We start from the raw sequence: 11,354 nt of genomic DNA, 5'->3' as shown, positions 1-11,354 counted from the left end.
AAATTATGATATAGTATTTACTCAACATTAACCATAAATCTTCCAATATCCTTTTCGAGATGTTCAAATACAACACGCAGGTTTCAGATGATAACAAGCAAGTAAGAAAAGATGGGACTGCCCATTAATAACCTCCCCACCTGGGTTTGACCCTTGATGCATGTCAGCCCTCCCCACCTGGGTTCGACCCTTGATGCATGTCAGCGCTGCTCCGCCGCTATTGTAATCATCTCGCCTCTGTATATATGTAAAAATTGCGTATCTAGATTAATATATAGCTTCTAAAAAATTCAAGAAAAGATAGTCGTCCTCTTCAATACCAGCATACTGATAACGCATTTATCACTGCAACAACCTTTGCTTAGGGTAAATTACTTTCCAGAGATGAAAAATAGGAATTCTGTGGTTTCCTTGCAGGTTCAGCCACCAATAGTATTCTCACGACATCTCGCATGGATGGCCGGTTATTCGGACACCTACTGGTGCAGAGGAGAGCCAATTGGAATACTAACAACAGCTCTTTTTGGCCCGAGTAACATGAAGCCACAACATGTTGATCTAAGACCTCTGAAATTCCTTCCTTGGCCCGAATTTTACCCTTGACCCACTCTACAATGCTGGTGGCATCTCCGAATTCTGGATCGATGGCCATTCTTCCTGTCAAGAGCTCCAGTAGGATCACTCCAAAGCTGTATATGTCACATTTCTCCTGGACCTCAAGTGTGTATGCACATTCTGCAGCAATCCAAAAGATGCATCAACACCCTCTACTTTCATATGATTCTCAGGTGGATGAAGTTTAAATATTATCAAAATATTTTGCACTCATCAAGGCTCAATATCAAACAATTATATACAGATACCAGAAATTCTCATTCAACCATCATAAATATCTGAAAAACTCATTCAACCTGAAAATCTCAGGTAAAAGATCCCTAAAGTCCTTAATCCAGTTAACTTCAACTCAAATGATCTCCAACAAACAATCATAAACATATACCAAAAAATAATCTCATTCAACAATCATTTACATATTCTTGGAAGTCTCAGGTAAACACTCATATACATATACCAGAAAATCTCAGTCAACAATCATAAAATCTGAAAGGTAATATTATCAAATATTTTGCAAACATCAAGTTTCAGCATATATCAGGAAATCTCATTGAACAACTATATACATATAATTAAAAATTTCAAGCTAAATTTATTCAAGAGAGAGGTTCATTCGAAAATTTAGTCATAAGAGATGTGTACTTTTCAAAAATATGTCAACAAACCATACCGTATAACATTTTTTTAATAACATCATAGCTCCAGTGACAAATTCACTCGGTTTTTGGACACATTCCTGATTAAGACTGTATATATGATAATAAAATAACTCAAAACAGATTTGCTTTATTCTTCTCTATTAAGGTATTTTCAGAATTTATTTTAAAATAAAAAATATATATATTATAAATTATAATGTAAAGATTAAAATCGATTTATCTTATATGTATGTAGTAAATAAATATTAATAATTTGAAATATTATTTTCAAAAAATAAAATATATAATTATGAAGAAAATATATATTAATAAAATAAAATAAAGCTATTTTAAAAATATAAAAAATATAAAATATAAATATAAAAAAAGTATAGTTATTTAATTTTTTAATATTTTTTTTTAATTGAGTGCATATAAAGTAAAATGTGATAGGTTGTTTTGTTAAGGTACTATGTAGTTGGTTTTAAATTTAGTGGGTAAAATCTAGCTATGTTAAAGGTTAGTGTAGCAGTGATTTTGATGGCTTGGATGGTCTTGGGTCATAGCTTTAGCCGTACCAGTGATCTCAAGACTTACATTACCTAATAAACTATCTATATAAAAATTTAGATTCAATATATTTAAATACAAATGTCTTTATTAAAAAAATAATTTACATTTTTCAAAATTTTATTTACCTATTCTTATACTACTAGCATGGGAGTTGTTATTGATATAGACTTTGGATCTCCCAATAGAAAAGACACTTCTGGTTGAATTCTTCTCCCCTCTATCAAAAATTAATTTACCTTTTTCAGAATTTTGTTTACCTACAGGGGGTTTCCAATAAAAAATAATAATTTACCTTTTCCAAAATTTTGTTTCCTTTTTTGAGAATTTTGTTTAATTTATTGTGCTTTATATAAATTCAAATTTATTTTATACAACTTGAAAAAACATGTAACTTAATTAATGAGGGCTGGATCTCTCAAGTCTTACTAGCATAACCAGTTGGGAATGCCATCCACAACTTAGGGCTAGTGTGGCCCCATCCCAAGTGACTTTGACGGATTAGACCGACGGACCTAATCGTTGTTTTCGAAGTTCACAAACAACTTGTCAAACAAAACAAGAAAAAGTCAAAAAAAAAAAAAAAAAAAAAGCAAACAAACAAACTAACTAACTGAATCTATAGGAATTCCCCAAATGCATGACTCTAATTTCAATTTGTTGAATCTATTTTGATAGTGTTTAGTTCTTTGAATAAATAAAGGTTTTTGTGTAACATTTTGTATTTGATTCTCTTTTCATTATCTTAATAATGAGAGATGTGTTTTTAGAAAAACATATATATTTTTACAATTTCTTCTTTCATTTGCCAATTTAAAATGACATCATTTTATTATCAATTAATTAGATTGTTAGAGTCTAGTCCCAAGCATATTTTAAACTTTTAATTGGTTAGTTAAAATATTTAATGCAACATTTTGTATGTGACTATCTCTTTTCATTAAGTTAATAATAAGAAAGGTGTCTTGAAAATCACATGTCTTTATAATTTTTTTGTTGTTGTTAATTTGTCAATTTAAAAAGATATTTGTATACAGTTAATTTAGCAAGATTGTTAGAATCTAGTCTCAAACATACTTTAAAATTAATAAAAAGACTAATTAAAATTAAAAATACCTTCAATTACTTAAAGAATTAAATAGATTAATGCTCTAAATTCCTTTTATTCCCCTTTTCTAAACCAACATCTCAAATATTGTATAACAAAGGTTTCATTCCAAAAATGTGGATAACTTGTCAATTTTTGTGCGTCCTTAAAAATTTGTTAGGTAAAAAGACATTAGAACATTATATATGAAATTTTCTATTTATTTTTTTTCCTAAATAGAAAGCAAACGTTTGCCTATTCTCGCCCTTTTTTTGCAATAGATCCTAAGTCAAAACCCTATTTGAAAGAACTAAATATAAGAAGATCATAGTCATTCTTCTTGTTCCCTAGGAGTTATCATTACCTTATAACCCAATATTGCAGAATACTTCCTAGGAGCCTTATTTTGAGCCTATGTCAAAGACTCTTACATTTTCACTAACTCTTATGTACCCCTTTTTAACTTTGCTACAAACATATTCCATCTTCTTCCCATTACTCTCTAAATGCAAACTCTGAACTCATCTCTATCCTTGTGTCTAGATAGAAGTAATAATGACATCCTCAATTCCATTTACTTTAAATATACCTTAACCATGAAATAGTGACATCGTCAATACCATTTACCTAAAATATATCTTAACCATGTCAATCTGACAACCATATAAGTGGCCACACTACAGGGTTGATATCTATTTTTACTTGTTCACCCTTCCACACCTTTCGAGCTAAATTGCTTACAATTATTGGAAAATCCGAAACTAATGTCTTCCAATAATTTCCCACATTTTTATATTCTTCTTAAGAATTCTTACCTAATCCAAAAATTATAACTTAACACAAAATATTTTTGTATAATCACTTTCTTTTGTAGACTAGATTTTTCTCACATATTGATACATTTTATATTGTAACCACCCATATCTTTTGGTTTGGTTCTATCTAGTCATTGTTACTTTCACATTCTTCCATAAACTATAAACTATATTTAGTGAAAAAATATCACAAAGATTTGGTAGTTCAGGATTTTCCTAACAAATGGATATGTTTTAGATCCCAAAAGCCTCTAACATTGGGTTTGGCTTTATCTAACCACCTAGTGAGATGAATTGCTTTGACTATCATTATTTTACCCTTAGATAAAAAAGTAAAACAAGTTTTTTTTTTAGCCTTTTGAGGGTACCTTTTGGAATACATGCGAATGTGAATACATAAGTATAACTTATAAAACAGAATTTGCTAAAATTAACCTACCCCATCTAGAGAGAAATATATTATAATAGTCAAAGAATGTATAATATTTTAGAGCTTCCTACAAGTCTAAAGTTCCTAAAAATATACGAGCTAACCTTTATCAATCCATCAAAATTAAAATAGATTTTTTTGCATTCACCTTTAGCTACATAGAAAGTATTTAAGATCTCTTGGAACTTTTAGCTTAACTTTTGGAAACATTTAGAAACAACAATATATCAAATAAAATGTGAGTCAAAAACACAAAACAAGTCTTTAATCCTTGAATATTGACTTTTCTTTTTGCTTCGTTTCAACAATACTCAAACTGTCAATTAGCAAGAGAAACAACATAAAAGATAAAGAACATCCCATGAAGAAAAGAAAATGAGTGTTTCCTCGTTAACCAAGAAAGCACAATTCATTGAATTGAGACATCTCATGATCTAATTTACACAAGAATAACTAAATTGTATATAAATGAATTTAACTTTATATACTATCTATTTTATCATACACCTATGATAAATCTAACTTTATGGTAAATCTTATTTTATGGTAGTCACTATTTTTAAGAGATTTTATAATCTTTTAAAATAAAATCTTTATATTAAAATATCAAAACTCTCATGAATTTTCCCATCTACCCTAAACCAAAACCATTTTGATGAAATTAAAACCATTTCAACCAAAGCTATCTAAATAAAATACCTTTCATTCTTTTAATAAATAACTTTATTATTATTTTGTAAATACAACTATAATAAATAACTTTTCTTCTTTCACAACAATTTTAACATTTTATTTTTAACAGCTAATTTATGAAGGAGTTTAGACTTCTGTGATCCATCACATTGTTTAGAAAATCTTCGGCAAAATCACATAATCAATCTTTTGTCGACGCGTTTCGAACCAACCAGTGTGGTTCATCGTCAGGACAAGTTGTTAAAAATTTATGATATAAAAATTTGTTAAAATATATTAATATAATTATTTTATAAATAGGTCATACATATATATATATATATATATATATTAGTTTGCTAAGGAATGTAAGTTCTGAGATGACTGGACCTTGTGGTTTGCCTAACCAGAATTAAGGGGCATTTAAGCTATCAAAATCACTTGGGAATAATACTTAGCCTTCGCCATCCATACCAACTCTTAACATAACTAAATTTTTTCCCACAAATAATAATTAACCAAATTATCTGGATGTTTACTCCAAAATCAACCCGTCTCAATTATATTTTGAACCACAAAATCTTACAATTAACCATAACTTCATTCGACTATAAACCAATAACAATTACATCTCAATAGCAAATAGTTACTCATAATTTATTTGTAATTTTATGATTTTAAACTTTAAAAACCAAAAGTGAATAAAAACTCAAAGGTAAATCCTCATAGGCCACGTATTAAAAAAATAAAATCAACTGAGAGTACTTATTCACAGGGCGAGGGGAACAAAATCAATCAACTAAAAATGAAGGAAAATTTACGGATTAAATTTAATTAAAAATAAAGGAAAAATTACCATTAAAGCGCATGACATAACCTAGAAAATGCTTTTAAAATTCAATGGAATAGTTACCTGGAGCGATGTAGCCATAAGAACCAGCAATGGTAGTCATGGGCTCTAAATCAGTTTGAATAAGCTTCGAGTCTCCGAAATCCGCAATTCTTGCATTCATGTCAGCGTCCAGCAGTATATTGCTGGGCTTGACATCTCTATGTATAATGACAGGACGGCAATCGTGATGAAGATAACATAAACCTTCAGCCACTCCCACAGCAATTCTGTGTCTGGTCGTCCAATCCGGGAGCATGCTTTCTTCCCTGCTCTCATGCAAGAGGCTCTGCAAACTTCCATTGGGCATGTATTCATAAAGAAGAAGAGTGTCCTCATTGTTTGAACACAGACCCAACATTTTTACTATATTCCTGTGTCTAACACTGCTGAGAATTTCAACCTCTTCTAATACTGCTCTCCTTCTATTACTTTCTTCTCTATCAACTCTCCACAGCTTCTTCACAGCAATCACTTTGCCTCCTGGCATTTCTTCTCTGTAAACTGTGCCAGTTGCTCCACTTCCCACCATGTGAGCACTCTCCAAACGCTCCAGAACATCTTCTATTGTAAAGCTCAGTTCCTGGAAGGCAGTCATCTTCCATTGGTCCTCTTCAAGCTTTTCCTCCCTGTATTTCCCACCACCAAAGCAGCATGTTTTGCCAACTATGAGAATGAATACTGCTAGACCAGGCAACCATATAATCTCCCATATATTATGAAATTTCTTCTTAGTATCTGGCGTGTAATATGAGGAAGAAGTGAGGTAAGGGTCATTTAAATTCATGCATGGAGACTCTGCTAGGACTCCGCCACAGAGACCTGGGTTTCCTGCGAAAACATTACTGTCTATGCTTCTGAAAAGCCCATCTGAAGGCACAGGGCCTGAGAGATGATTGAAGGAGACATTGAAACATTCTAAGGGAGCACAATTCTGGAATTCTAGGGGAATCATCCCGATGAGGGCATTATGGGACAGATGAAGAACACCGAGACAGGGAAGACTTGCCAGTTCAGGAGGGATCACTCCAGTCAACTTATTTTGGCTCAATTCAATGTACACCAGCTTTTGGCATTTGACAATGTTTCTGGGGATGCTACCAGAAATCCTATTGCCCTGCAGTTCAAACTTGTATACAAAATTGCAATGTGCAAAGGAAGGAAGATTTCCTGATAAATTTGCAAAAGCTGCTGAAAATATTTGCAGGATTGGTGTAGCCCAGATATTTGGAGGAAGGCTGCCTTGCAGAGGATTATAAGAAACATTTAGGTACTCTAGTGTAGGTGAATTAAAGAGATCAGAAGGCAAATATCCAGTGAGATTGTTCCATGACATGTCTACAAAGGACAAGTTTTCAAGCTTTCCAAATCCCAAAGGAATGTGGCCACTGAGCTTGTTTTGCTGAATCCTGACTCTGTGCAGAGTGGGACAATTTGTAAGATTATAAGGGATTTCTCCTGTGAACTGGTTGGAGAAGAGGATAAGTGCAACTAACTGGTTACCTGCACATAGGTCAGGGGGGATTGGTCCTGTTAATTTATTGAGACCTGCCTCCAAGTATTTTAGTCTAGAATTTCTTCCCAACCGCTCAGGAAGGCTTCCTGTGAAGGAATTGTTCCATATGGCGAAATACGTCAAGCTGGGCAGGTCACCAATTCCGTTAGGGATGTCTTCACTGAGGTTATTAGCACACAGCTCTAGGACTGCCAGACTTTTGATCCTCGAAAACATTTCAGGAATTGGTCCAGTGAGCATGTTATATGACAAATCTAATGATTTCAAGCTCGTGATATTGCTTAACTGCCATGGTATTGATCCAGTAAGTCTGTTGTTGTTCAGCACCAACATACTTAGATTCTGGAACTTACCCAATTCCACAGGCAAGAACCCAGATAAGTTAGCAAATCGAATATGTAAAGACTCTAGCTTTGACAAGTTACTGAGCTGCCACGGAATCCCGCCTGTGTAAGAATTGTATCCGATCTGCATAAGCCTGAGCTCTGGCATCTTCCCTAACTCTGCTGGGATCGAACCCGTGATCTCATTGTCCTCCAAATACAGGAATTCTAGGTTGGGGAAGTCACCATACTGGATCGGAATGCTCCCACTAAAGTAATTTCCACCAAGGTTCAGAAACTTCAGCTTACTGAGCTGAGAAAATTGTAATGGCAAGGGGCCAGTAAAGTCATTGTAGTAAGCATTGAACTCCACAAGATTCTGCAAACCCAAAAGGATCTCTGGCAATGATCCATTGAAGGAATTCTGGTTGATATACAGGGTTTCTAATTTGGGGAGCCTGAAAATGGCTTCGCTGATTGGTCCATCAAAGTTATTTTGGCTGATATCTAAGTTAACAAGGTGGTCAAGCAGCTCCACAGCTTGTGATATTTTACCAGTGAGATTTTTTCTTGAGAGATCCAGACCCACCACTCTAGATTTATTGTTACAAGTAATGCCAGTCCATGAACAATGTGACACAGTCATGATGCTATCATTGTATTTCCAATCTGATAGATAACCTAAACTGTCTACCAGGTCTGACTTGATTGCAATTAAGGCCTGGATCTCATCTGAAATTTCATTACCACATGCAAAGCCTGAAAAACAAATGCAAAGAAGTATGAATTGAGTTATCGAACACACCTTGTTGCTGGCGTTTAGATCCATTATTCTGGTTTCAGTTTTTCCAATTCTCACTGCTACCCTGACACTGCTAGTTCATCTCAGACACTCTAATATATCTTCAATGCATATACCACCCTGCACATTACAATAAATAGTTTCACTGTGTCAACAATACCCAAGCATTTTCAATCATCATTATGAACTACCCTCTTCGCTCCAATACTGTTTGTGCATCCCATCTGCAATACTACACCTCTTTGCCACACACTATCACCTTGAAGTTGCACTGCATTTTACAACATTCCACACTTTGAATTTAGCATTCTTTCGGGAACAAACTAGTTATTCACAATCTTGGTTGCGATATATTCATTGTATATTCATTCCACACTTCAATTCTCTCACGCATTCTACTCACTGCAGTGCTCTGCAATTTCCAATAAAAAAATGGACTTCCATGAATTCATTCAACCTGTAATTTATTTGGTTCAAAGAATTTGAACACGGACAGCTTGTAGGTCAAAGAATTTCTACAATCTCAGCTAGTGAGTCTTGACCAAAATGATGAAATTGTGGGGCGGGCAGTTTGGCCATTGGGAGTTGTAACATGTAAACCAGATTTTGAACAAAATTCTTAGAGTCAAATTTCTAGATGCCTTTTGTTTCATTTAAGAATGGTAAATAAATGTGTAGAATGGAGAATCGAGGTGAACTGATGGATTTTCCAATCTGTATTTTGGTTGTAACGTGGGTAAAATAACATGTGGAAATTAATAAATTTGATCATATAAAATATTACAATTTATTTTGTATAATATTATAAATGGTTGAAAGTAAAATGATAAAAAATGATGTTAAAATCAGAATGATTTAGATGCATAACTAAAAAAATGTTTAAAATTTATTTAATTATAAAAAAAATTATACACTAAAGCTGGTTTTAGTGAAAATTGATTATTATTTTGTTTGGATGCTAAATTATATATAATGATCTCTTGAAACAAGAAAAATTATTAGATTGAACTTTTTTTTATATATAATTAATTTTTGGTTTGCAGAATTTTATTAAGATTGTAGTTTAAATATTTTAGAATTCCATATTGGTATTTTTGTTTTAAAATTTAGTAAAGATATAAAAATATAAAAATATATTTAAAAAAAAATTATTCTATTTTTTTTGTTGGATGCTAAATTATATAGGATGATCTGTTGAAATAAGAAAAATTATTAAATTGAACATGTTCTAGAATAATTATATTTTCTATATATATAATTAATTTTTGGTTTATAGAATTTTATTAAGATTGTAGTTTAAATATTTTAGAATTCCGTATTAGTATTTTTGTTTTAAAATTTAGTAAAGATAATTTTAAATTGATTGAATTGCAAATATTAAAGGTTAATATTACAGAATTGGGTTGCATTAGGGTACAAGAAGGTCTTGATCTATTTTTGTATTAAATATCACAATATCATCAATCTAAAATTGCAATTTTTTCAAAAATTGGCTTTTCATATTTCAATGTTGATAAACTTAAAAAGGGTTGAAATTATAGAATATTTAGTTTTCTTTTTCTTAGTGTTATATATAATCTTAATTTGATGTTGTTTGTTTGACTATTCAATGGATTTATTGAACAATTATTTTGTTTGAAAATGGGGTAACCTAATAAGTGGACAAGCTCATTCCTTTTCTCTAATGAAAATTTCTCCTAAAATTGAAAAGAATTTGTTGGATGCCATAGTTTTATTTTATTGATATAATAGCCGTCTTGCTAAATAGGGTGTCACCTAGATAAAAATTATTCTTTTTTTGTTTTTACACGTCACAAAAGGAATATCTATAATCTAACAATATGTAGAGCAATTGCACATGAGTGAAATCGGTAAACCATTTTAATTTATGATCATTACATTCAAATTACACCATGCATTAGTTATAACAACAATTGAAATACCACATCAAATCCTTGTAGATCCTTTTCCATGATGAAGTCCTGTCTCTAGTCTAACCAATAATCCCAAAAAAAAAATCTAATCTAGTGGGGAAATCACATCTTAGGAGTTGATTTTTCACCAAAACAATGTAGCTACTTTAATGAGGTAATTCCCGTTGAGTATGGCTCAAGCTTAATGATGAGAAAGAAAACCAAGGACACATGGATACTTTGTAGAGAATTCATAGAATTCCCAAACCAATTCTAATTCAAGCATCGAACTAGTCAACCGTAGTGACATGGATAGGTTAATAATATTACAACATCCCCAAAACCATTTAAGTTTTGATATGCAAAGGATCTTATTACCACACTGGCTCCCGATGATTATCTCTAGATAGATGCATCATACGTGGTAGTGGTGTTAGAACACCCTGAAACAAATAATGGCATAGGAAAGTACACTCTCAACCTCATAAATTGACTGAAACCAAGTTAGAGTAGTAATTAGTCTACTTCCGCAAGATCACAATTTAAATCATAGATTCCTTATTTAGACACAATTTCTCAACATCCCCTCATATACTAGCCACTTCTCTCATGCAAGCATCTATTTTTTTCAATTATGTCAAAAGCAACAACTCTCTCCAATATTATCTCGTTTCCTCCCCCTTCCTCCTACTATTGGTTGTGGAGCTTAATTATCTTATTGATTTAGAGGTCTTGTCTTTTAGCCCTGTTTGGACCCTAATTATTGATGGGGGGTGTAGGGGGGCTTGCCCCCTACTAGTGTTTCCATGGGGTCCAGGGGAAATGGCAACAATTCTTTGGAGCCCCCTCAATGCGGGCTTGAGGGAAACACCCTAGAAGATTTTTTTTGGAAAAAAATCATCACAAAATATTGTAATTCCATAATAAATCTATATTTTTCATCATTAGGTCACAGATCTAATGGTAGATGTTAGCATTTTTTAACGATAGAAGGAAACCCTCTTTTATGAGCGAATTGTATTGTGGATGTGTATTATTTAGAGAGCATTATAATTGAGAGGGATGAGACTATGAGAGAGAGAAG

The 11,354-nt window shown here is 32.4% G+C and overlaps 1 protein-coding gene across 1 annotated transcript; it reads right to left on the bottom strand.

Moving 5' to 3' along the window:
* Positions 1-361: 361 nt before the first annotated feature.
* On the bottom strand, positions 362-8,384 carry LOC149254120 (uncharacterized). The gene is made up of 2 exons (XM_089454686.1): positions 5,741-8,384; positions 362-735 (listed from the first exon to the last, which is right to left on the bottom strand). The coding sequence occupies exons 1-2, from the start codon at positions 8,382-8,384 to the stop codon at positions 362-364; spliced, it is 3,018 nt and encodes a 1,005-aa protein (XP_089310812.1).
* Positions 8,385-11,354: the final 2,970 nt, after the last annotated feature.

This window comes from Pinus tabuliformis, chromosome 7 (genome assembly GCF_031772625.1).
Source record: "Pinus tabuliformis cultivar Carrire ecotype Pingquan chromosome 7, CPIR1, whole genome shotgun sequence".
Classification (NCBI taxonomy): domain Eukaryota; kingdom Viridiplantae; phylum Streptophyta; class Pinopsida; order Pinales; family Pinaceae; genus Pinus; species Pinus tabuliformis.
The sequence above is the reverse complement of the archived record's forward strand: the minus strand, read 5'-3'. Positions and strand labels throughout refer to the sequence as shown.